Source organism: Daktulosphaira vitifoliae, unplaced genomic scaffold (assembly GCF_025091365.1).
Source record: "Daktulosphaira vitifoliae isolate Bord-2020 unplaced genomic scaffold, ASM2509136v1 Scaffold_4, whole genome shotgun sequence".
NCBI classification, from domain to species: Eukaryota; Metazoa; Arthropoda; class Insecta; order Hemiptera; family Phylloxeridae; genus Daktulosphaira; species Daktulosphaira vitifoliae.
Genome location: NW_026099575.1, coordinates 4,536,844 through 4,564,009, shown reverse-complemented (window position 1 = coordinate 4,564,009; position 27,166 = coordinate 4,536,844). Strand labels below are relative to the sequence as shown.

Below are 27,166 nucleotides of genomic sequence, written 5' to 3'. Positions count from 1 at the left end.
GGCGAACCCCAGTTTCCAAATCCAAATGATCCTAATCCGAATGGTCCATATCCAAATGATCCTAGACCAAATGGTCCATGTCCCCAGGATCCTAAGCCCCATTGACCTAAAATAATTTATCATTAAATTCAACATAAATATTATTAGTATAGAAACAATACCTGACCATGGATAGCCGCCACCCAACCAACCAACTGTTTCTTCTGTTAACATGTCTTCACGACTCTCGTTTGTTGTGTGTGGATCTAATTGGGAAATCGATTTTGAAAAACAAATTTTCAAATTTAGTGTAAAAAACATTATAACGAATAAAATCATTCGAAAATACATCTGAGGAAATATTAAAAAAATATATTCGTTATATTTTATAAAATTCTTTGTTAAGATATATTATTTGTATACTCACGTTAATTAAATGTATAATATAATATATGCACACAAGTACATTCGAACACTTAGTTCGAGTAACACTACTTGTAGATGATGAATACTACTGTTATAAAATTTCGACTGTTTAGAGGTTTTAAACAAGAATCTAATTAGGTAATTTTAAAAGATTATGTAGTTAAATGAAGAATTTATTATTAGAAATATAAAGTTTACAGTAAATGATAAACGCATTAATAAGTACAAAAATAATTATTTTCTAATTAATTACATTGATATTTATTAATTGAAAATTAATTACATCTTTAATTTTGGTACCAATAGGATTCTACATATTTTATAATGCAATAGTATATTTTTAGCATTCACAAAATTTAAAGAAACGATATCAAATCATAAACTATTTGATATAATAAATTAAATTAAAAACTATTCTAATACTACCATAATTTAACATTTTTATCACAGTAAATTGTATTTATTCATTTTCACTATAAATTAAGGATCAAATTTTTTCTAATTCGTCACATGACTTAGACTTATTCCTAAAAATATAAATATATTTTATTTAAGATATTAAGGTGTCAAATATATTTTCATTATACCTGATAAAATCTCTTCTTCCAACTTGCATAACAATTTGTCCGGTTTTTATCTCTTTAAAAAGTGAAATAGCTTGAGAATGTCGAAAACCATCTAAGTTTTTTCCATTCACACTTATTATTTCGTCACCTAATTTTACAATAATTATATTGCAAAATAAAATCAATTTTATATACAATATTTTTACTTGCCTTCTTTTAAGCGTTTTGATTCAGCTGCCTGGCCATTTGGGAAAATGGTCTTGACAAATATGCCCATACTGCCTTTTGGAGAATCAGTGCCACCTACGATACTAAACCCTAGTGATTTATGACCAGGTCCTTTGCTGAAGGTAACAGTTGATAGCGAAATAGATAGTGATCTTGGTCTAGGTAATTGGGGAAATTGTGATTGCTTAGGTTGGATATTATCGATGTGATGAATTGAAAATTTTCGCATTCCTGTAATTTTTGGTTTTTCTTCTAATTTAATTTCTGGTAACGAAGATTGTCTAGAATATATTGCAGGCTCTTGCATATCATCTGAATTTGATGTCAACACCTTAGGAACTGTCGGAGGTTTTTGTAAAATTTTTAATGCTGATTCAGAAGTTGGAGTTGAAGATTGTGGACATGTACGTCTAGACACAACAAACTCTATGTTGTACTTTGTCGGACGCATTAAACATTCAACATCTTGACACTTCATACCTCGTACCCGAGTACCATTAATTTTGATAATTTCATCATTGATACATAGTCTACCATCTCTGAAAAATAAAATCAAGTATAATGCAAATTCAATAATGTAATTAGGTTTAACGTTTTGTAATATTTTAAGCTTTATTATTTACATGGCTGCGGGACCAGATAACTTAGTAATAAACAGGATATTAGAACGAGATGAACCAGAATCACGAAATTCTGTTTGAACACCGACGTCTTCTCCATAACGTTTATTTATACGTATGGTTTTTATTTCGGCATGGTATTGATTATTCGGCTTTAATGAGCTACCCTTTTTCATTAAAAATCTTTGATATAGACTCAAATTTTGGTCAGAAGGTTTTCTGCACTCATTACATGCCAATGACAATTTTTCAATACTTGATCCCAGTTGAAGTTCTTTTACACCACCCCTCTTTATTCCGGAGTAGAAATTTTTTTTACAAGAAAATTCGTCATTATCATTAGAAGATTGTGACTTGATTGATCCTCTAGGGGAATCTCCGCCGTTTCTTGTAAAATCGCTTTCATAACCGCTTTCATCAGCTCTTAATATTACACCATTACGTTCATCTGGATAAGTTAGCGTTAGAGATTCTCCAAAACTCGTATGTCTCCTTCTACGAGTTTTAAGAATAGTGTTACTGTTATTGTGTCGATCACCAACTTTATTAAATAGTTTTATAAGATCCTCGTAGCATAGTGATGACAGATCGTCAGTTTTATGTTCTAATCCCAATACTTTTTTGTTAGCCAATAGATATTTAAGGATGCATTGTTCTTCTAAAGGATTTTCAACAATATCTGAAGGCAATATGGTTCTTTTAGTTTTTCCCGGTCGAATAGAGGACATAGTTTTAATATGTGATACTTGTTCCATAGCGTACAAATCTTCTAACCCTTTTTGACATTCATATTTTAACCAGTCAGGATCTTGTGATTTCATCGATATTTCAAGCTTTTCTGTACTTCTAACACTTTCTATCCTCGACAATCGCCTGTTGTGTAAATTTTCCATGTAACGTTGATATAAATCAGGCTCGGGCTCATTTGAAATACTATCTTTTGACATAGGCGACCACTGTCTTCTACGATTTGGAGACATTTGAAGTAGTTCAGAAGAATCACTTCTCTTAAGTTGGTCCCATCTGCGTCCTACTTTTTTACCCCACGTTGCTAAACCTAAAAAATCGATAAATATAATTTTAATGATAACTGTAACTCTAGTATGTTATTTTAATTTACTTTTTTTCTGTGGTTTAGGTGAACAATTGTCAGGCGTAGCATATCCTTTAGGCGTTGTATAACCTGAAGTCGCTTCATTTAGATCTTGATTTTCAATATGAGCTAAACTAACTAATTGTGGACTTGGATCGGAACATCGCCTCTTAAATAATCGCATGATTGCTAAAAAAATAAAAGTAATTCGTTAAGTATATATCATATATATTATTTATAATTTATTGTTTCAGTAACTATTCAGTAAGCATATCTCAACAAATTTGATAAAAATAAATTTTAAGTAAAAGATTTTCGGAGTCTTGTTATGCAAAACTTTTTCTATATTTATCTATTTACTAACTGTACCACAATATATACCCTTAATATATCAAGAAATTTTATGATTTTTAATGCAAATTTCTCATTGCATTTTAACAGCTTGTATGTTTTATTTTTTTTTATAATTCTCTTTTACGCTAACATTTTTTAACATTGTAGATGTTTGTATGTGGGATGTTTATATAAGTAAAGCTTAAGGAAGGTGTCAATGGCTTATTCCTAAAATTTTTTTCAAGCTGTACCTAAGATGCTCGGGGCTCTTATCTATATCATCTCGCCTTTTCGGGAACCTTTCTCAAAAAGTGATTAAAAATGCTATTTGGTAATTAGTTGATTGAGTAAAATACAGAAGTTAATATTTATCCTGTTCTGCTCAAATTATAACGCAGTACTGGGGTTAATGATAAAATGTGGTTCACAACTTTTTTTAAATAGGGAGATTAAAAACTATTTTAAAGTAGTGTTGTAAAATGTCTAAAAATTTATTACTGAAGAAATTTTTGGGAAAATACTTCAAAACTTTGGAAAAAGAGAAATATTTTTATTTATAAGCTTTAATATTACTATATTTTTAATATCATTAATCAATATTCATCTCTAAATTTTATTTTAAATAATTGTGAATAACTTCCAAACATTTATTTGCTTCTTTCCGACGAGGTATGAAATTTTTAATAATTTAAAAATAGTACTTGTATTCACTATCAATCTATTTTTTGTATATATTTTAAAATGGTAATAACTTCAGAAATACTGGTCCAACAGTTGGATCATAAACTTTCCTTATAAACAAAAAATGTACTCGAAACTAATAAAGTCAATAATTATTTCTTATTTTACTTTTATTTATGTATATAATAGAGCAGGTTGTGATTGATGTATTATCTGTAGTATAAAAATTACATAATAACCTATTTAGATGTATATTTCTATTTCATAAAAAGTAACACTAAGAACGAGAAAATGGTTATAAATATTGTTTTAGTTTTTATTTTACAGGTAATTACTTAACCCAATCAATTACTCACTAAATAAAAGTAAAATTATTTAAAACATATTTTTTATTATACGTCACTAAATACACAACTATTATGGTAAAACTTAAATAAAATACATGGGAAAGTAAATATTCTCTAAAAATAAATTTGTCAGAGGAATCTTTTTTAAGTCATTTTTATACATATATAAGTCCCTTAAGCATAATTAGTTATAAAAATTAATTATTTTTACACGATTATTGATTTTTTTATTAATATAATTTAAAGAATATTTTAAGGATTTTGCATAATTAAAACCATATAATTTTAAACTTTTTAAATATACATAAATCTGGACTCTAATTATGACTAACGACAAACATTATTATTAATTACAATAAAATCAATTAAAAAATTTATTTTATTAAATTTTGATAGATTTCCGATAGTCATTGAAGTTTTTATTTTAGAAATTTCTTAATTGGAACTTTTACACTAGTTTAAAATTAAATAATTATAACTAGTTCAACAAACTTGTATTTTGTGAAATAAATTTTTTAGTATAAAATGACCAAAGCAAAAAACCAATAACCACATTTAATTTTTTTTATAGTATAGGCAAATTATTATTGTAATAATCGAAAACTAATATTTTATTGTAAGCTCATGCATTCATTCAACAGTATCAAAAATAACTTAAATTTTATAACGATTAAATAAATACAGATTATATACGTGTTACGTATGTTGTTTATTATAACTGATCAGCAAGAAAAAATTTTAAAATAAAATCAACTTGATCTTTCCCACGAAAAACATTTTTGACTGCTGTTTTCTGTACTATAGAAATCATTCCATCTTAGCTACTTACCCATCCTACATATTTAAATATATATAATTTATTATGTATTTATTAAAATATAATTATCAAACTGTACATTTTTCCTTTATAAAGTAGTATATATTTGGATAAAAATTGAATTATTTATGTAGCAATGTACATCTTTTAATATTATGCCAATATTTAACGAGTATTAAAAAGTGAAACAACTTATATGTCATGCATAAATTTTCGTTTAGATTCATTTAGTTTCCTTCCGTTTGTGCTGATAGTTATTTTTGATACGTTAAGATTTATATATTTTGTTAGTTATTTAATATTTGTATCCTGGCGCCTACAGTTGTGTATTAAAATAGTTATACGACTGCATTAGTTCTATATTATTTTTAAATAGAACGATCTTAATGGATTAACGTCTGACCTAAAATCATAACAAATAAATGATTAATAATAATACATTTTTAGACATTCACAAACAAAATAATAATTGTGTCGTACATCCGACATGGAATTTCCCATACATAAATAATATTAATTATTATACGATAGCTACTTTATGTATTTTAAAGAGATATTAAATTATAGGTTTTTATATTTACTAAGAAATTACAAATCTATTCAAAGTAAATAAAATAATACACATTTAATCGTGAGATCTACGGATCTAACCAGTATAACAAGTACATATGATATAATTAATGCATAGGTACAATACAGCATATTTTATCAAACGGATTTATAGTCAATGGTTCCAAATTATACTTTAGAACTCTAGTTTTGTGATTATGTATACATAATACGTGATACCTACTTCTTAAGGCTTTTAATTACATTAAAAGTAAATGTATACATTGTGTGGTTGCAACAAAATTAAAACTCATGATAGTAGATGAATCCGTTGTAAAGTAAAATATATTTTTCACAAGTGTTAAATAAAAATATATAATTCTATACGTCATGCTACTCATGTTTAAAAATGACAGCAACTTCTAACATCACTAATATATGATGTGAAGATTAATTATACTTCACAGTAAAATATCACAATGTAAGTAGGTAAATTCATAACTAATACCTTCAATTATCTTATATCAAAACACAAAAGAATTAGTACACAATTATAAAGTACTTACACGAAATGAATAACAAGTACGGCAGATAATAATATACAAAAGGTTTTAATTTTTAGTACGTAAATTTGTAATTCTTAAATGATAAAATATTAATTCTATAAAAATTTTACTATAAAATTTACACTTGAATTTCTAAAATGTTCAACAATATGTAATCATTTCACTTACTGTTAAAAAGAAATTAACGGTAATACGTCCATGTAAATATTAATATGAACAAATTACTGATGTTAAGTGTTTTTTTTATGGCATTTAATATTAATGATAATCGGGTAAGTACACGTTAAACTCGTTATAAACTAGTTTCAGTTAAAATGTATTAAAAAATGAAAACTTTAATAATAAATAAAAATTACTATACAGAGTAATCGGTTTATCATAAACCACTCTATTACTTACAAAATAAATACAATATAGAAAAAAATATTTTAATTTATTTTAATTACATATATTTTTTGATTTTATCTCGTGCTAATTTTAGATACGTTTAAGTTATACCACCGAAAATTATAACAAATACTTTTAAAATATTTTTTGTTAAATAAAAAAATTATCTAATATAAATACAAAAAATAATTTTTATAAGCAACTTAATTAAAAAAAAAAAAATTTCAATGAACCAAAATCCTATACAAAAAAGAAATGTGGTAAGAATAACAATATGCAATCCTATCTATAGCCATCACTATAAAATATTGATAAATTCCGAAATACGGGTTAAAAAGTTATTATTGATCAATCATTTTCTTAATTACCTAATTTTCTATTTTATAAGTTAGTTAATTGTGTATGTTGCCATTAAAAAAAATTATGTTGACATCATAAGGTATGATTCTAAAAAATCATTTTGGCTGATAAATAAAAAAATATAGATAACTAAAATAAATCAAAACATTATTTTTTCTATATTGTATTATTTTGCAAATAATCGAGTGATTAATGATAAACCGATCACCTTGTATATTAAATTTCAAAATTAATGAACGAATTTATTTTATAATACAAATTAAATATTAAAGAGGACTAGAATTACATAAGAATAATAAGTTTGTTTTTATCGATGCATAAATATAGTAGTAGTAATTGTAATATTCGAAAACATTGTGAAGGGTATTATTAACGTCTCGATGATATTCGGTGAAAACAGTAAATTCAGTAGAAAGCTAATACTCGAAACAATTATAAAATACCAAAGAACATTCAATGATTAAAATTGACGAATACGCTACTGGTTATCGTTTACTGATTGAAAAGAGAGTGTAATTTTGTTGCACACTATTTTTCAATTCAAGTGTTTTCCTGTAAGTAACTTCATAATTAAAAAGTCTTGCATTTTCTTTGGCAAAAATTTAGTGAAGTATTTATTTAATTGGTTAATTTTTTTACTTATTAAATTTCAATTAAGTAGAGTTGTGACAAAAAGCATTAAGGTAATTAAACTAAATTGTCAATGAAATGTAGCTAATGTATTGGAAATGTTAATTCGCCGACATTTGTCAATATGCCAACGTATATTTTTAAACACCTTTTTAAATAAAGCAAAAGCTATAACCGTGTGCTTATAATATAATTGGCACCAGTCGTTTAACACATATTTAGCGCTTCATCTTTTTTTCTTATTTTCCACCAAAGAAATCAGAGCGCGAGTATTTTATCATCACGTTAACACGCTCTGTATATTACTAATATCATTACTGTCGGTCCATTATGGAATAATACATTATAATTATAACGATAGTAGAACTCATGACCCGAAAGAAAAACAAACTCGTAAAGCGAGTAATATTGACGAATACGGTCGACCACGTTAAAATCAATGACCTAGCAACATTTTTATTGTGATATTTTTGTTATTGTGATCATTGACACTTGTGTTAACAGATAAATAATGAAAAATGAATGACTTGTACGTAAATATGAAAACTATTAAGTGACACCATCGCATGCGTTACCAATGACGAAAAAAATTTTATAAGATAATTTTGCGTATTTATACTTTTTCAAATAAAAACATTTTTATTTTAATATATATTGCTCAGAAATAAAATAAAATATGCGCGCCCACCAGTAGAGAAAAGATGTTTGGCCGTTTACTTATACAAATCGATTCGTACTTGCGAGCAGGTGGCTGGCCGGATAGGGGGCGATGGAGAACCTGACTAACAGACTAGTGCTACAGACAAATCGCCATTTGGCACAATAATAATATAATGTGTGTGTACTTAAAGATGTACGTGTATTTCCGTTGAGCGAGAAACACCTGTGAATGTTACCGAGGGGAAATCATATAATATAATGGTTGTCGATTTACAAAAGAGTACTAGGATGGTAACTGTTATAAAAATATCGGTTGAACCGACCAAATTACAAAGTAAAGTACTTGCTTAAACCATTTGTGAGTTACGAAATCCCCTCTTTTTAGCGCATAAAGTCCATTACTTTAATGCAATCGCACTTTATATGTTAGAACATCGTTCGATAAACTCAATAAAACTATGTAAGAACGTCATGAAAATTAAAATAATTTACTAAATTGAATTTCGAATAAAATGTCGGATACGTCCGGTACATGCACGTTTGCCCATGAGAACAGTAGGGCGACACCACAAATATGGGTGTATACACGCAATATTATATATTTATACATAATATCGCAGTTTGACCAAGAACGAATACTGTTATTGGAGGCTGGCGAACTTGGAAAACTACTCCTAACAACCGGTTTTAGTAGTAACACCATTAAAATGACTACACAGGTTCTCAGGCGCGGCTCATTCAGTAGAATAATTTTACACGCATCGCTTTTTATGTATTACATATTCTGGGTGTCCGAGAAGGTAACTTATAGATACGGTTGATACATTAAGAAGTATTGCGAAATAAAAAAAAATGCCTTCGTATTGTGTTTTAAGAATAGTCAAAATTAATAACTGAGTAATTTCATTAAAAATTAAAACTTTCTTATAATATTAATAGAAATTGTAAAACTCAAGTTAGATATTCTTGTCTAAATCATTACAATAAATACATTTGTCGAAATAAACGATCAGTAAAAAAACTGAGTTAATAGTACTAAATAACCATCATAAATTAGTTAAATTTGAAACAAAAATATTTTATTATTATTTTTAGCATTTTTCAATAAATAATATTTTTTAAATTCTTGTTATACTTTGACAGAGCTCAAAATTAATAAAACATTGTTAAATAATTTTATCTAAAATCAATTACAAATGCCAACCTATATAAATATTTAGATCACGTCAAAATAAATGATTTTTTAAATTTTCAAATGAAAATAATGAAGGTACGATTTTATGACGATGGACTACATTGTTAAGTTATAATAGAAATTCAAAGTACTGGCTTGTAAAAGAAACATGCTATAGTTAAGAGGAAGAATTTACAGATGTGTATTTGTTTTCAATCCCATTTAGCACATGGCATTTTAGAGTTTCGTAGTAACAAAAACACATTTATGTAATTCATAATTATTCAACTAAAAGTTACCACTAAAATTATGTAAAAAATCTTATAAATAATTGTTTTGCAATTACTGCAATTAATGTTTACATGAAAAATCTAAAGGTTCTACGCTATAAACGACTATTCTAACCCTTCCACGAAAATGAACTTGGCATTTTGTTTTCTCTAAAAACAAATTAAAAGTTAATAAACTCAATAGTTACTTAATACTATTCATTTTGCACATTACAACGTTCGAATGAATAACAATTTACAGCTTTCGTTTGTAAATTGATGATCATTATTTCAATATATAATTGTTAAACATAAGTAGCTTATTACAGTAGATAGTACTCCATTTGTGTTTTCAATAGACGTATGTTCCACTTTCGATTATTATTATGACATGTATAAAACCAGATATTACACGAGTGAATTTAGTGATAATCAGATATTTTTAGTGTTGTGACTAAATCATTTTTTTTTCTTCATTAATTATTGAAGTGTTTATATTTTCGAAAATTCTATCAGGTAATATATAATTTCATGTAATAAATTATATTAGATTATACGATGATTTTTATAGAAGTTATTTATAATTAAATATAATTAATTTCCTCAGTCATTAAGTCAATAAAAATAGATATTTACCCAATATATTTTTATACGAAGAAAAAATAGCAATAAGTTAATTTAAAATAATTAATTAGTGAAATTTGAATAAGCATTAAATATCATAATTGGCGTTATTTACTTTCTACTATCGCTTGTTTAGTAAATATTTAAAAGAAAATTGTACTGTATATAGAATATATTTTTTACAATAGTTCAGATTTTTTTTTAATTTTAATTAAAATATTCAAAATAGATAATTATAATTTCTGCCGAAAAAAAAAGTTTTTTGAAGAGAAAGGTTTTAAGCCTATGTATTGATTATATTAAATAAAGTTTATATATTTTAAATATTTAAAAACATAACATTTATGTTTTATCGAACAAATTTTTTTAATAAAGAATTCCGATTAAAATTATAAGAAGATTTTTTTAAAACTTCTTAGAAAGTAATTATGATATTATTTCAAATTTCCGTTAATTTTTTGTCGGTAGATAGCTGTAAGCAACAACATTTTAGACTATAATTTATGTAAATTAAATAACTATCATATTTGGAGATATGGTTTAGTGGATAATTACACTTAATTAATTTTTTTTTTCAATAAAATATAAACATAATTTATTTATGAATGGGTATGTAATCAAGTATAATTTGTAAGTTTTAATAAGTGATAGATCTGATTGTTATACGAAATTCCAAAAAATATTTATTAATAAAATACTAGATACAATCATTCTAGATATATTAAAAAGCGTTCATTAAAAAGATACGCGTTGAAAATATTTTTCAATATTATTATGTATAGCAAACACTGCGATATGTCGTTTAAATTTGCAGTTTCAATTTTTTCAAAATACGTTTGGTATATTAATAAGTTACATACTTAACTAAATAGTTAAAAATATCAAAACCTTAGCAAAAATGACTACTATATCCTATAAGCTTTAAGACATCGCAACAATATTTATTTATTAAAGTACATCATTTTAGATTTTTTGTATTAATGTAGCACTATATGAAATAAAAAATAACGATAAAATTTTTAAAATTTTTGTCCAATTTGCAGACGAATATGTTAATTATGCAATTTTACTGTTTTACAGATAAGACGAAACATTAATACCACGTACCAAACAAATTCTAAGAATTTCAAATATAGTAAGATAAGACACACACCATCATCTTTTTTTTTTACTGCGGAAAAATAATAAAAAAGTAAGCTATTTCAATAACACCTATAGTGATAAAAGTATATACGAGTCAATAGTCAAATGATCCAGAAATTTTAAGATAACTGAACATTTTTATATTTGAGTTTTTTTATTTTATTAAAAACATTAACATTTTGTATGCCACTGAAATACATATATTCAGTCAATGTAACACAATCAGCACAATTAACAATTAAGTCTAAATTTAAAGTATAATTCAATTCAAAAATTGTAGTTAAGTTATGAAACCATTTCTACATGAGTTATAAGAGTACAATGCTTAATTATCTTTATCATAATATATCGCACTTTAAGTACAAGAGGTCCATATGTAGAAATTCACGAATCATAATATTTCACTTTTTGATATAATTTATTGTTCTATACCTATATATACAAGCTACTTATACAAAATTTAACTCGAACCCAATATAAATACTAAATATAAAGTAACACATAATTCAACTAATAGAAGGTAAAATCTGTGAATCGCGAATTCCTTCAAGTACCGCACTCTTACACTTACAATGTGATATTTTTAATTAAAAATTGAATCCATATACCTATTAACAAATAACTTGTTGATAATTTTTCGTATAATCACTTATGTAACAAACTATTTAACAACAATGTAAACTTTAAATAGTATTTATAGTGCCCACTCATAAACATAAGACTTGCTCCAGAAAATATTGTTGTTTGCCTTGACGTACCTAATTCTGTTTAATAAATACGACAATTGGTATTAATGGTACGATAATCTTTTAATTAAGCTCACCTATCGCATATTGCTTAATATATGTATGTATAAAAATATATTTATACCAAATAATTATTTTTATTGTTTTTACTTCTTACTTTGCTAATGTTATATTAATCTGTACTGTTGCCCTTTAGGGCGTAAATTTAGTAATAAATAAATAAATAATTCTATTACATTATTGAGAGTATTGTATTTGTACTGTTGTTTTAATCTAATGATAGATAATGAGGTGTTTTATGAATTAGGTGTTGATTATTTAAATAGCGTATAAAACACCTCAGAGGTAGCTTACCAAAGGGGTAAAAGAGATAAAACAACAAGAGCAATTGCAAATAAATTTAGTGCATAAGTGTAATTAGACATAGCCCATCTTGTAATTTTTATAGAGCAAAGTTTTACAATTTTTGGAGAATTATTTAACAGGAATAAGTACATTATAATTTTCATTAAAATCATTAAGGTTACAATTTTTCATTATTTATAAACTTCTATGGTTTAAAGAATGTTTTGATAACGATTTATCTAACAAATATTCCGCTCTGAAGTTAACAAATTAATTTCTAGTTAATACAAAGCTGTAATAAAATTTTTATATTTCATAATGTAAGCATACATGAAATGTAATACTCAAAATCCTAGACAACAATAATTATTGTAGGACGAACGTAGGTTAACATTGTATTGATTAGCATTAAGAAGAATAAAACAAATATCAATTTATCATTGTTTAACTCGGATGACTAAAACAATTTTTTTAAATAATGATATAGTAATAAAAGTATAATATTATAATTATAATGACAGTCAGAAGAGAATTTTTTTATGGGATACCGAGAAAAAATTTTTTTTCTGATGGCAATCAAATTACTTCTTTTGGCCAGATTAAAAATATTATTCCTTGTCTCTTATTATTTATCATTAATTATACTTTAAATAATTGGTTTATTGTTTATTGATACAACTGACACGTCTTAAGGGAAGTGCTCATACAGTAGTAAACATTTTTTTTATGCAAACATTTTTTGGAGTGGACAGGACCACCGCATTTTTTGCCCCTCCTGGCCCGTTGGCTTACTAGACCGCCCATGTATATAACTATATATTTTAACAAGACAATGATACATCTATGAAACACAATAACTAAATAAATAAAATTAAAAAATAAGGAACTCAAATACATATTTGTTAGAATTATATAAGGAGGTATTTTTTCTATAATTTTGAAAATTACATGTATAAAAAGACTTAAAAATATTGACGAAGGAATTGATTAGATTTTGAATAATTAAGATGTGTGAAATTAAGTATAGTAATTAATGATGAATCTTAATAAATAACTTACTTTCAAAATCAATTTTTAATCTTAAATATTTTAGTCTTGAAAACAGTTAAAAAAGTTTCTACTGCATTATCATGGTCGTATTTTTAAATATATATGCATATATAATACGATATAACAATTAATTAAAAACAACGGAGACGTTCATACTACAAACACATAAAACCGCTCGAGACATACTAAACAACCAACTGTAGAAATACTTCTTTCTAGTAGGGCCAAACAGATTATTGATAGTAGCGCTTTGCGGACACGTGTAATAAAAATAAATACAAGACGGATCACAATTTGATTTTTTAAGCATTATAAATTAATACTTATAGATATTTTTACACAGTTCTCATCTATTTTAAACAAGGCTAAATTTAATATTTAGTTTAAAGAAAAATTAGAATAAGTAACCGTATAAATGTTTTTATTCTAATGTGTACAAATATATTTTAGAATATTCATAACAATTAACCGCATCATAATTTTATATTTTTTTAGAGGACTATAGGTTATTTTTAAACTTATTTATCATCATAAAAAAGAAAAAAATAATGAATAAATAATCCAGGTTGAATAGTTTTTAAAATAATATTGCTAATAATAATATGTTTTTTAACGTTATTATGGTATATAATATATTAATCTTATAAAAATGTTTTTATAACATTTATTTAAAAATCTGGGAGCCTAATTTTGATAATATTCTATCTATTACACTAAATAGGTACTACCTTTACAAGGATACCCGTGTAAATAAGTATACAATATATTTTTATCTTATAATTTCACTTTTTCTTGATGAATTAATTTAGAAGCAAAATTAAGATATTAATTTTTTTAAGGAATACGTCATGATGTTATTGAATTACTCAATATATTATATGCAAACTCCAGTTTACCAATTCATGGGCCTAGTACCATGAGACCTAGTGGTCTCCTCTAAACAAAATTTCTTGATTTTGCAGGGAATTGTACAACATGTTGTATGTGCACTTCTACCACGATACATATCCACTCCATGTATTAAAATTCTAGTAATTCAGTAAGTACTTATTCTAAAATTGTTATCAACATATCAAACATTTTTGTAAGAAATGAAATAAAAAGAGGCTATTTTCAAATTAAATAAAAACTTTTTTCTTTATTCTATACAATTACCCATTGTTATTTTATATTATATTATTTATATATAATATATATTTTTATTAAAATATACTTATATTTTTTCATTTAATTATACTACTTGGCCTTAGTCGTTTTTGATCAGTTTTGGATATATATGAATATATATTAGATATATAAAAAAAAAATTTGCTTTTAACATAGTTAAAAAGTTATTTATCAAAACATGGACTACTCTATGTATATTCTAAATAGAGTATTATATGTTTTCAAACTTTTTTTGTAACCAGTTAAAATATATGCTAAAACTTTCTAAAAATATGACAAGAAAAGATCATAATATAATAACAATAACACTATGTATAGGTGAAGTAGGGTTACGGAGATTGCCACGAACTGATGATGCCCCGACATTTATTTACTCCGACACTGTAAAAAAATCCTCCGAATACATTTACTCCGACAACAATTACTACGAATACCTGGTTACAAAAATTTGGATTTTACTACGACGATGAATACTCCGAGTAGGACTTTTAATTGATTGCTCCGAATGAAATTAGCTCCGAATATCGATTATTTGCGAAATCGATTAAAAAATTATCAAATTTCGGTGTAGATGAATATTGTAGCAATATATTATCTGATGGAAAAATATAACCCTTATCACTAATTAATAAATATTAATTAATATAATAAAATAGCGTTATAATTGATTACTGTCTATTAACGAATAATTATTATAATAAAGATCCCCGAAATGTATCAGACTTTTTATAAAATAGGTACGTAAAGGTAAGAAAGGGGGCTTTGAACTAAAACAACCAGTTACATAACTGGTGTGAGCCCTTAAATTTTTTTTTTGGAGGGGAAAGAAGAGCAATTCCAATTTTCAGACGTAAAATCTTTTTTGTTTCTCCTTATTAGTGCTTATAATAACATTATAAGCACATTAATATTATAATATTTAATTAGTTTAGTTAAAAAATATAGGGGTACGTTTTACTGATGATAGGATTCGTCATTAAACAGATGTGTTTATAAAGATATTCAGTATCCCATTCTTTAAAACTGTCATTACAATTAGTCTCATATGAAATCAAACAAAAATATGATTTAATATCATTTCATTGTTCAAAGGTGGGCAACGAAATTAATTCAGTCCAGTTTGGATTTGACCGCAATCTGGAGAGACTTGAGGGGGCTTTGTCTCCTAAAATTCTGCCATAGAATATATCGAAAATGAATTAATTTGTATTTCTTGTTGTATAGAAATATTTTTTAGATTAGGTAAAAAATTATGTAATTAGAGTTCCCAAATATTTTGTTGCTATACTCCTACGCTCTAGTCAAATTAAGTAAGCAAAAGGTAGTTATAAGTTAACAGTGGACAATAGTTAATGATTAATCATAAACTTACTTAAATCTTCTGTTAAGATAATTAGTTTTAAACTTAACTAACTCGATTAAAAATATGCAGTCAATTCATTAAATAATGGTTCAGTTTTTTTCATTTGCTTTATGATTATTTGAAGTTTTGTCAAATATACGTAAAGAGTTAAATATTTTAATTTATAATCATAATTGATAATCAAACAATTATTCATTTTTTCTCATTAAATGGAGAACAAATATAATAATGTAATATTGAAACTTTTTTTTAGGACATATATATATAAAATTACATTTTTACAAAACATAATGCATTACATTACGTGATTTTATTTTGAAAATTAATTTTTATTTTTAGGAATATGCTTGCATATTCTAAAAGTTCATATAAAATGAATTCAAATTTTTAAAAAAATTTAATTTTGTATTTATAGAACAATACATTTGTATTTGCAGGATACACGTTAAGCTAATGAGATGAAAAACATTGGCAAAATAATCATCTTTTCGCAGTGTCGGCCTGGCTCAGAAGGCCTTCAATAAATTTAAGATTTTTTTTCTCGCTGGACCACTGAGAAAATTGTCTAACAAATTTAATTATTATTGAAAAAAGGAAAGGCTATTCAGATATTTTTTTCGAGGAAATATCAAACTGATTTCAATAAATGTATATTAGATTTTAAAGAAAAAGAACTTTAAATAAATAATTTTTTACTCCTTAATATTTTTAACTTTTCTTTGAGCACCACTGGAGATTATATGGTTTTACTTATAATTTAACATTGATTATAAAACTCATGTCACAAAATTAAAATTGTTTAATGATGAGTTAATATATTTTTACTTTTAGATGACACACAGAATTTTTAAATAAGAAAAAATTAATTCTACTTATATATAACCAAAACTTACTAATTCGTAGCATAACTCATATTAGAACTTGTAAACTTACACAGTTTAATATTATTTTAATTTTTTTTAATATAATTTAAAAATAATTTTAGTAATTAATTTTCAATTAAAATTGCTAAAAGAAAAATTAATCTTAATCTACTAAGTCAACACAAACCTATTGGAAGAAACTTCCAAAAAGTAATAAAAAAAAAAAAATGTTTTCAACAATTACTGCATTGAAGTTGGATATACTGTGTTATTTTATACTTAGATATCCTAATGCAGCACAGGAAAAAATCCAGACATCCCCAAGAATGATTTTATATTGTACAAACAATTTTATGTGTTATATTAGTTATTATTTTTTAATATTACACACTTAGGAATTAATCACTAATAAAATTGCACAAGACAATTTTTACAGCACATATTTGTTATAGAAAAATTAGTTTTCAAATGGATCTCTTAGATGTTAAAAAATAAGTTACTGTTAGATAAAATTTTGTGGATCGACTGAAAAAACAGTTAACTAACAGTTTTTTGATTTGATGAAAATATTTTGTAATTATTGGATAATTAAAAAATAAAATTCTCAAAGATAAATATATATTCTAACAATAGAGAAAACTTTTTCAAAAATGTACATTTGTATTAAACACTATTAATTTTATGTTACTTAATGAATGACTATTATCATTCGAGTATTAATAACATATGTCAAATGTGAGAAATTGTACCAGAAAATAATAAGCAAAANAAGTATTAATAACATTTGTCAAATGAGAGAAATTGTATCAGAAAATAATAAGCAAAATGTATATTATTGTATAATAACTAAGGTAGCAAATAAATGCTAATTGAATAGAACATTTTAATTTAAATTTTACAATATTATTAATAATAATATAATTAATTTAATAATGTAGTGTTTCTGTAGCCACGTGACCCTGACGTTGCAACGTATACGATCGATGCGCCCTATTACTAATAATACAATCGAAATATAATATAACTTTCGATGCATAATCAAATTATCGATAATGTCGGAGTTTTTACTGTCTCATTTTTTAAATTTAATGTCGGAGTAAAATCCGTCGTAATTTTGGTAACCTATGAATCAGATGGTCGGAGTACCAGATGTTCGTAACAATTACTACTTTGTCAAATGTCGAAGTATGNTAATTACTACTTCGTCAAATGTCGAAGTATGTAAATGTCGGAGCATTATCTGTTCGTGGCAAAGGTGCTTTCCCGGTGATGAAGTAGGGAAACTGTATATGTGCATTAGGAGGTATTAGAAATACTCAAATAGCATATTTATGACCAATACTTTATTGTTCTAGATTTAGTATATCTGTTTGAAAGATAAATCAGTTTTATAGCTAAACAGCAACAAGAGTCATTTTTATGAATTTTAATTTGTAGTTATAAAATATCAGTTAATGACTTATAAATGAAAAATATTATTCAATAATTTATTAATCTAAATGAATAATTTATACATATTTAATAAAAAAAATTAAACACTATAACTACTTATTCACATTTACACTAATTAGAGGGGTAATTGTTCACATTTGGAGAAAATTGAAATAAAGATTTTCATATATACAATTTTTTGTATAACCTTTACAATGTATATTATATAAAAGAATTAAATGATGAAATTTTCATTTAATTATACCACAAAGTCTCAGTTATTTTATCAATTTTGACAAATTTTACACTGAATGGCTATTAAACTATAGATACTTAATATTTTTAATAAAAATTCAAAAAGTAATTTAACAATCAAAATTTATTAGAAAAAATAATACATATATATGTATATAAATGAAACATTTCATTTTTCAGAATGTTAATATGGTTTATGAGATATATTTTTCAAACTTTTTCTGGATACATCTTTTAAAGAACATTTATCATTGTTGCCTACATCATGAATTTCATTTAGGCTCCACACACTAATTATACCTGCTTCACCTCCAGTTATAAGAGTTCCATCCTAAAAAATGAAATACACAATAATTAAATTTAATGATACATTTTTTTTTTTTTAAATCAAAACTTTCAATAAGTGTTATATAAATTATTGTAATCTCTATTGCGAAGATTTTATTTAAATTTTAAATAAACTATTAAGATAGTAAATATTAATTGTTTTATATTTAAACAGAGATCTAATAACTCCTATAAAAAGACTGAAAATAAAAATCAAGACTTTTTGCAATTAATTAACATTATACGTACATTAGAATCATACCAACTGCATCTAACAATTTGTTTATTATTCTTAAAAAGAGTTCTAGGAGAAATACTTGAATCAATACTAATATTAAATGATTGCAAATGTTCTCTAAAAGTATATATATATATATTATATTTTATTTAAATTATGATCACTATAATTTTTATAATTTTACCCTTTTCTGTGATTATTTCCTACTAATAATAATATGTTACCATCATTATCCAATTGATGGCAATTAATAACTTGACAGTATACATCTGGTTCAATCTATAAATATAAATATAATTGATATTCATTCAAAAACAATATTCTCAAGTATAATAATTACTAAACATACATTCATAGATTTACTAATAGCATTTCTCAAAATGCTTATACATGGTTTTGAATCAGTGGTATGCCACAATTGTAAATCTTCTGTGTGAGTAATACAAGAGAAAATCCAGTCTTCGCATTTATCTTTAAGCCAATTTAATATACTCTAAACCAGAAATAGTACATTTTATTCAATAAAACAATTTTGAAGTTATCTACTTATTTATCATTAAACGTGACAAGTTCTTTTGAAATAATATGAAATATGTTGTACCTAATATATTCATAATAATATATAAATAAAACTAATATAGATTACCCTTAAAATAATAAAATAAAAAGAAAAAATATTACTTTAATATAGCCATAATAAAATTAATTTAAAAATAATAATAATTAATATTTAAAATTGATCTACAATGAATAATTTGTATTAGAAACAATTTCTTATAATAGCATGTTTGCTTTAAGATTACATGAATCACACTTGGTAAATGAAAAATGTTTAAGGTAGTGGTGATTAAATTAGTGATTTTCAATGCTCTGACTAAAAATATATCATAGATATTAGATATAAAGTAATATTATAAAAAAATTATATTTTAGAATATAAGGAATGGGTTCGAGAGCCATTTGAGCAGAAAGATCAGGATATATTGTAATATTGTTCAATAAATCATACATAAATATAATGTCATACAGTTATCATCTAAACAAACGAGAATCTTAATTATACCAAATTTTGAATTGAAATATAAGAATATCAATAAATAGGTAAACTAGTCATATGGGCAACTATAATTATATTTTCAAAGAGTTTAATTTTATTTAAAAGTAGTTTACGATTAACTTAGTCAAACACTTTTTGAAATTCTATATAGATAATATCTATTAACTGCCTTTTTTCAAAATAGAATGTTGAAATATAAATTCAAGTTCTGATTGACTAATAAATTAGTTATCTTTTAAGTGATAATTGACTTAAATATTTGTCATAATAGATAATTTAGATATTGGTCTATAGCTACAAATATTATTTTCCATGCCAGATTTTAAAATAGATATAACAAAAGTTTTTCTTCCAAAATTTGTGAAAAATAATACCAGAAGCGAGTGATTAGTAAAATAATATAATGGTTTAAAAAGAGCTAATTAACAAGATTTTAGAAACATTGGTGGTATACCATATAAATTCACACTTGTTAGGTTATTTAATGATTTTAAATTAAGTTATATAGTTATAACCTCCACTTACAACTGATGAATTAGTATTAAATGTTAATTGGAGTGCATCTTTTTCACTTGTTTGAGTGACATCAAATAAGTTAATTATACCATCTGTAGAACCACTTATAACAGTTTTTTCTTCATTAGGATGAAATTTAACCTAAAATAAGTAAATAATAATAATTATTGATAAAAAGTTTAACAAAAAAAGTAAAATTAATAGCTAGTATTACTTGGGTAATATCGCCTTGATGAGTATCCCAATAACCACCAAGTAATTTTGTAGTTCTAACATCCCAAAATAATAAAAATGAATCATCAGTTATAACTTCTGTTCCTGCTACTAAAAACCTTCCATCACAAGATACATCAAAACATGATAATGGCTTTAATTTTGAGTCAGTATCATCTAAAAGTCACATACAATATATTGTAATTATTTATTATTTTATAGTTTAAGTTTTACCTTTGTAACAACTGATACATTTTTCTTTTGTACGCAAATCCCAAAGTTTAATAGTACCATCTTCAGATCCTGTGTATACAATTCCAGAAAATTCATTACGATTTTTACCAAATCTTAAAAAAAAAAAATCACATCTTCAATAAAATTTACATTTCTCAAAAAACTTAAACAAACTTTATGTCCACTATTTTGTTTTCGTGATCATTTAATACTTGAGTACATTTATTATTCGATTCAAAATTATAAATTTTACAAGAAAAATCTGATAATGCTGAAGCTACTTTAAGTGACTGTCCTCTGAAAATAAAAGTTAATAATTAAAATTTTAATTTAATACATGAAAATATGGATTCAATCATAAAATTTAATTTACAAAGTACTATAGAAAATTCGATAAAAATGACAATATCAAAGTTTTCAGCTTTATGATTAAAATCCTATCTCCATCCATAAACAGTAAAATAACATTTTTATACTACATAAACTACCAAAAATTGATATGTGGCTATTAATAGAAACATTATTTTTATAAATTTTTTAGAACCAAAGAAAAACCATAAAAAATTGACAAAAAATGTCCATTTTAAAAATACAAATCAATTAAATTTACTAGTGAACTAAAAAAAAAATAGTAATGCAGAAAATTCTATTATATAATTTAGTAAGTTATATTATCAAATACCTAAATACAGTTATACTATTTATAAGACTATATCAATAGTAATATACATGTCTATGATCTACTTGTAAATTATTATTCAACTTTTATTTTGAAAATAGGTATCTTATTTGATTTTTAATTTTTGTTTAACTTTTGAAATTAAAAGCAAAAAATTTAAATTTATTATAAAAATAGAGAAAAATTGTTGAAGTTATGTGGTTTATTTAAAATTTTGTTTTTCATTTATTTTTACAAAACTATAGAATAATTTAAAGAAAATTCTATAAAGGAAAATATTATATTTTAGTTTAAAATAGCCATTTGCCACATCTAATCAATAATTTTAAACAAAATTTTTACAAGAGCAATTTTGTATATAGTAGATTCTATATTTATTTTGATAAAAACAATTATAATTACTGTTTATAGGCATCCAAATGCAAAATATAGATATTACTTAGATTAACAGCTTCTTCTAATAATAATGTGTATTTAGTATCATAACAGACTTCTTTAGACTCATCAAAAATAGGAGCTGGTTCATCTTCTTGGTTATCAGAATTAACTTCTTCATCATCAAAACATATGTTTTGTGAGCATTCGTCATTACTTAAAGATGAGGAATCTAAAATAAAATGAATTAATATTTTCCTGTTAAATTATTTTAAAAATGTTTAAATTATAACTGAGTTCTATTAAAATAAAAACTATTTTATACCGTCATCAGTAACATCATTCAAAGTCATAATTGTAAAACTAGTCACAAATTTCGATATTACAATTTTTTATCAAAATGTGATACTGTTTTATAATTTATTAAATTAAATTAGAGTAATAATTTTTATATAAATTTTTTCTCTTTTTAAAATTTATTGCACATGTTCTGACTGGTGTTTGTGATAAAACGTTTAACGTTATAATATAAAGCCATAGTCTTTTATAATACAGAAACCTATGATAAAAAATAATTAACAGTGTCACCAAACACAATAAAATATAATATTGTACTTTTCAATAACCTCCAATTATTTATTTAATTATGTTTTAAGTTTACCGCCAAATTTGTTGATGATCTGTTGTGTTGATTTTCATTTAACAACTTAGTTAAAAGCTACTTTTATCAGTTATCTTTATTAATTATTGAGTTCTACTGAATTTTTGGTGGAATTTAAACTGTTTAAAATTTTGACGTTGAAGGATTCGTCTTTTTAATTTTTAATAATAACACTTAGCTGAATAATTATTTTTTTGAACATTCATTAAATTGATCAAGTGAGTAATATTATTATGTGCCCAATTCGTTTTCAAAAATATAATGAAATTATAAGATAAGTCGAAGTAACGTTACTTGTTATTTAGAAGGTTTAAATTTTGTTTTCTTCTTTTAATGCAAATTCAAATATTAACTATTAGGAATACACTTTTGCTTTCATAATTTTTTTTTAAAATTGTCTAATTTTTAAATAACTAATATAAAATATAAATATAATATAAATAATCTATAATTTGTACCAGATTTCCATATATAATATTTAAAAAAATTATACCTTTTTTTACGATAATTTATTGATTTTTGGTGTAAAATTTGCTGACAATTTATACTCTGACTATTTATTCTTAACAATTATATATTATAAATCTATCAAATATTAGAAAATGTTATAAAAATATAATTTGATTTGATTATTGTGTGCTTATACATAGTTTTCAAATTTTATTAATAATCCTATTTCCAGTTTTCCATAAACTTCTGAAAGTTGATTAAAAATTTTTAAGTATAAATAAATAATAGAAATAAAATTAACTAAATTATTAGTCTTAAAAATGATATCAATATTTAAAGATCTAACTAATAAATAAATAAAGAGAATTATATACCTACTAGCTAATTTATATATATATATATATATATATAGTATTTAAAAATCTTTAAATCAGTTTATACAATTTAATTTATTTTTTATAATTTTAAATACTGTTATATTTATTTTAGTCATGTCTGGTCGTACACCCCAACGAAATGGATCTACAACGCCTAGAGAAGGTCGAACACCCTCAAGAAATGGTATTACCACACCAAGAACTAATGGTAATGCTACACTAAGTGCTAATGGTATTTCACCTCTCACTAGAACACCTGGTTCTATTAGTAGCCGTCGAGGTGTAATTTCAGAAGCATCTTCTCCTGCACGCCATTTTATGACTAGCCCTTTACAAGGTTTACATACTAGTGAAGTTGATTTAAGTTCACCTATTAATTATGGATCTCCATTAAGCTCTGTAGATTCACGAGCTACTGGCTTTACTGCACGTAGTACTAGCTCAATTCAACGGAATAATTTATCAGTTAATCGTCGTCATAGACAAGTTGACATTAGATCTTTTGAAAATGGTGTACCTAGATCAGATACTGATACTCAAGATGTTGCTTCTAATTTAGTTATTTGGGGAACAGATGTAGTTGTTGATAGATGTCGAACAAGATTTCAAACTTTTATTGAAACATATTGTGTTAATGAAAATGAGCTGCCTCATTATATGACAAAACTTGATAATGTTTTAGAAATGGAAATACCTTATGTAGATATAAATTGTAGTCATCTGTATCAGTTTGATCCTGAGCTATATCACCAATTAATTTGTTATCCTCAAGAAGTTATACCAGTTTTTGATACTGTTGTAAATGAAGTATTTTTTGCCAAGTATCCTGCTGCTGATTTAACTCATGTAACAAAAGCATTGCAAGTTCGTCCATTTAACGTACAAAAAACAAAAAATATGAGATTCTTAAACCCAGAAGATATGGATCAATTAATTACAGTTTCAGGTATGGTAATCCGTTGCAGTGATATTATTCCAGAAATGCGAGATGCATTTTTCCGTTGCATTGTTTGTTCTTACACAACTATTGTTGAAATTGATCGAGGCAACATAGCAGAACCTACACTTTGTCCTCATTGTAATACTAATCACTGTTTTGAATTAATCCATAACCAGTCTCACTTTACTGACAAACAGTTAACTAAACTTCAAGAATCTCCTGAAGAAATGCCAGCTGGACAAACTCCACATACTGTAAATTTGTACTCTTATAATGAGTTAATTGAAACTGTTCAAGCTGGTGATCGTGTTTCAGTTACTGGCATTTATCGAGCTGTTCCAATGCAAGTTAATCCTAAAATGAGAAATTTCAGAAGTGTTTATCGAACTCATGTTGATGTTCTTCATTTTTTAAAATGTAATGATAGTCGTATAGCTTTTTCTGTTGAAGAAAAAAATAAATTAACTGAAGAACGTATTGAAGTATTACAGCAACTATCTAAAACAGAAGATATTTATGATAGGTTATCTAATACGTTAGCACCATCTATTTATGAAAACAGCGATATAAAAAAAGGTATATTATTACAATTGTTTGGTGGTACTAGAAAAACTTCTAAATCTAACAAACACTTGCGATCAGAAATCAACCTATTGTTATGTGGTGATCCAGGTACTAGTAAATCTCAATTTTTATCATATGTGTATGATATTGTACCAAGAAGTCAATATACTAGTGGTAAAGGTTCATCAGCAGTGGGTATGACTGCCTATGTTACTAAAGATCCTGAAACTAGACAACTTGTTTTACAAACTGGTGCATTAGTACTAGCCGACAATGGAATTTGTTGTATTGATGAATTTGATAAAATGAGTGAATCAGCTAGAAGTGTATTGCACGAAGTCATGGAACAACAAACATTGAGTATAGCAAAAGCTGGCATTATTTGTCAACTTAATGCTAGAACTTCTATTTTAGCTGCAGCAAATCCATGTGAATCACAATGGAACAAAAATAAAACTATCATTGAAAATATACAATTACCACACACTTTATTGTCCAGGTTTGATTTGATATTTTTAATGTTAGATCCTCAAAATGAGCAATATGATAGAAGATTAGCTAATCACTTAGTTTCACTATATTATAAAAGTGAGAATTATGAACGAGATGAACAAATGGATACAACTTTGCTACAAGAATACATAACATATGGTAGAGAAAAGTTTCAGCCTATTTTAAATGAAGAAAGTAGACAAAAACTTATTCAATATTACGTCAATATGAGAACTGTTGGTAGTGGCAGAGGACAAGTGTCTGCTTATCCAAGACAATTGGAATCTTTAATAAGGCTGTCTGAAGCCCATGCTAAAATGAGGTATTCAAATGTAGTTGAAATCGAAGATGTAGATGAAGCATGGCGTTTGTATAGAGAGGCATTAAAGCAAAGTGCAACAGATCCCTTATCTGGTAAGATTGATGTTGGTATTTTAACAACGGGGCTTAGCTCTGCAGCACGACAAAGACGACATGATCTTTCAGATTATTTAGCCAAAGTCATAAGTAATGAGGCAAAATCAACTGTTTTTAACTATCAAAAATTATTAAATGAAACAAAATTAGCTTTCCAATTTCAAGTTACAAGAGATATGTTTGATGATGCTCTTAAAGAAGTCCAAGATATGGGCCGTATTATCATTACTGGGAGAACATCAATTCGTAGCATTTAATTTATTTAAATTTAATAAATTTTTTACAACTAAAAATGATTTTTATTTACTTTTTAACATTAACTTAGTGTTATTGTTAAAGAATAAGATTTTTTAAGTCTCTTAAATTATGTAGTATATTGATATTATCAGTATTTTTAAGTTCTATTTTTATACCTTCTATATGAATACCATACTAAAAATTTTCTTTTGAAATAATCTGAAATTTGTTTAATTAGATCCCAAGAAAAAATATTTTTCAAGCTTTTTAACCAAAACTTACATAATTTCTTAATTGCATATTACAAATGTTATTTAAATAACAAATAAAGTATTATATATATTTGTATACTTTTAATCTAAAATTAATTCTGCTATATATACGAGTAAGAAAAATGAATATACATTCATTCTACATTGTCCTATTATATTATATTATACAACATGATTTTATCAAAACTGAACTTTTATTAACATTTAAAACAATATAAACGGTAAAAAATAGTTTTTTAATTGTAGAATTCATTAAAAATAAAAGTGTTTGATTGTTTTTTTTTTATTTTTGAAATTGATTTTTTATGCAATGTGATTTGATCAAAAGTTCTATTAACCTATTCTAGTAAAATCTAAAATGAAGCCAATATGTTAACATAAAATAGCAGGGCTTTCAGAAAAAAATGTCAAAATTTGAAAAATAAGAGCAACATTATCTAAAAAA

The 27,166-nt window shown here is 25.0% G+C and overlaps 3 protein-coding genes and 1 long non-coding RNA gene across 5 annotated transcripts; 2 read left to right on the top strand and 2 right to left on the bottom strand.

The window, feature by feature from the left end:
* Window position 1: 1 nt before the first annotated feature.
* On the bottom strand, window positions 2-13,793 carry LOC126903983 (uncharacterized). 2 transcript variants are annotated; one of them, XM_050682593.1, is made up of 8 exons: window positions 13,603-13,793; window positions 2,940-3,101; window positions 1,823-2,876; window positions 1,182-1,738; window positions 993-1,119; window positions 407-932; window positions 162-330; window positions 2-106 (listed from the first exon to the last, which is right to left on the bottom strand). In XM_050682593.1, exons 2-6 carry the CDS (start codon window positions 3,094-3,096, stop codon window positions 893-895), a joined length of 1,935 nt encoding a protein of 644 aa, XP_050538550.1. In that variant the 5' UTR covers window positions 3,097-3,101; window positions 13,603-13,793; the 3' UTR covers window positions 2-106; window positions 162-330; window positions 407-892. The 2 variants fall into 2 exon arrangements, with proteins under 2 accessions (XP_050538550.1, XP_050538549.1); XM_050682592.1 differs by having other exon boundaries at window positions 162-932.
* Window positions 9,837-16,847, top strand: LOC126903997 (uncharacterized). Its single transcript, XR_007703644.1, has 4 exons — window positions 9,837-10,201; window positions 11,390-11,501; window positions 14,433-14,632; window positions 16,561-16,847. It is a non-coding gene; the product is annotated as an uncharacterized LOC126903997 (long non-coding RNA).
* Window positions 16,848-18,778: 1,931 nt separating this feature from the next.
* LOC126903986 (WD repeat-containing protein 89) lies at window positions 18,779-22,823 on the bottom strand. The gene is made up of 10 exons (XM_050682598.1): window positions 22,637-22,823; window positions 22,339-22,543; window positions 21,432-21,554; window positions 21,258-21,370; window positions 21,025-21,200; window positions 20,820-20,951; window positions 19,587-19,730; window positions 19,422-19,516; window positions 19,249-19,354; window positions 18,779-19,003 (listed from the first exon to the last, which is right to left on the bottom strand). Exons 1-10 carry the CDS (start codon window positions 22,662-22,664, stop codon window positions 18,857-18,859), a joined length of 1,269 nt encoding a protein of 422 aa, XP_050538555.1. The 5' UTR covers window positions 22,665-22,823; the 3' UTR covers window positions 18,779-18,856.
* A 186-nt stretch (window positions 22,824-23,009) lies between these two features.
* On the top strand, window positions 23,010-27,005 carry LOC126903979 (DNA replication licensing factor MCM4). The gene is made up of 2 exons (XM_050682586.1): window positions 23,010-23,190; window positions 23,912-27,005. Exon 2 carries the CDS (start codon window positions 23,914-23,916, stop codon window positions 26,467-26,469), a length of 2,556 nt encoding a protein of 851 aa, XP_050538543.1. The 5' UTR covers window positions 23,010-23,190; window positions 23,912-23,913; the 3' UTR covers window positions 26,470-27,005.
* Window positions 27,006-27,166: the final 161 nt, after the last annotated feature.

What these genes read in the sequence shown, in the direction of transcription:
- LOC126903986 (XM_050682598.1), bottom strand. Translation starts at nt 22,664, where the DNA reads ATGACTTTGAATGATGTTACTGATGACG. An exon ending in ATGTATCAGTTGTTACAAAG is followed by an intron (nt 21,201 to 21,257) that starts GTAAAACTTAAA and finishes TGTGACTTTTAG; the next exon opens with ATGATACTGACTCAAAATTA. An exon ending in CTATTAGTAAATCTATGAAT is followed by an intron (nt 19,517 to 19,586) that starts GTATGTTTAGTA and finishes TTATATTTATAG; the next exon opens with ATTGAACCAGATGTATACTG.
- LOC126903983 (XM_050682592.1), bottom strand. Translation starts at nt 3,096, where the DNA reads ATGCGATTATTTAAGAGGCGATGTTCCGATCCAAGTCCACAATTAGTT. An exon ending in ACCTAAACCACAGAAAAAAA is followed by an intron (nt 2,877 to 2,939) that starts GTAAATTAAAAT and finishes TCGATTTTTTAG; the next exon opens with GTTTAGCAACGTGGGGTAAA. An exon ending in GGAAGAAGAGATTTTATCAG is followed by an intron (nt 933 to 992) that starts GTATAATGAAAA and finishes TTATATTTTTAG; the next exon opens with GAATAAGTCTAAGTCATGTG.
- LOC126903979 (XM_050682586.1), top strand. Translation starts at nt 23,914, where the DNA reads ATGTCTGGTCGTACACCCCAACGAAATGGATCTACAACGCCTAGAGAA.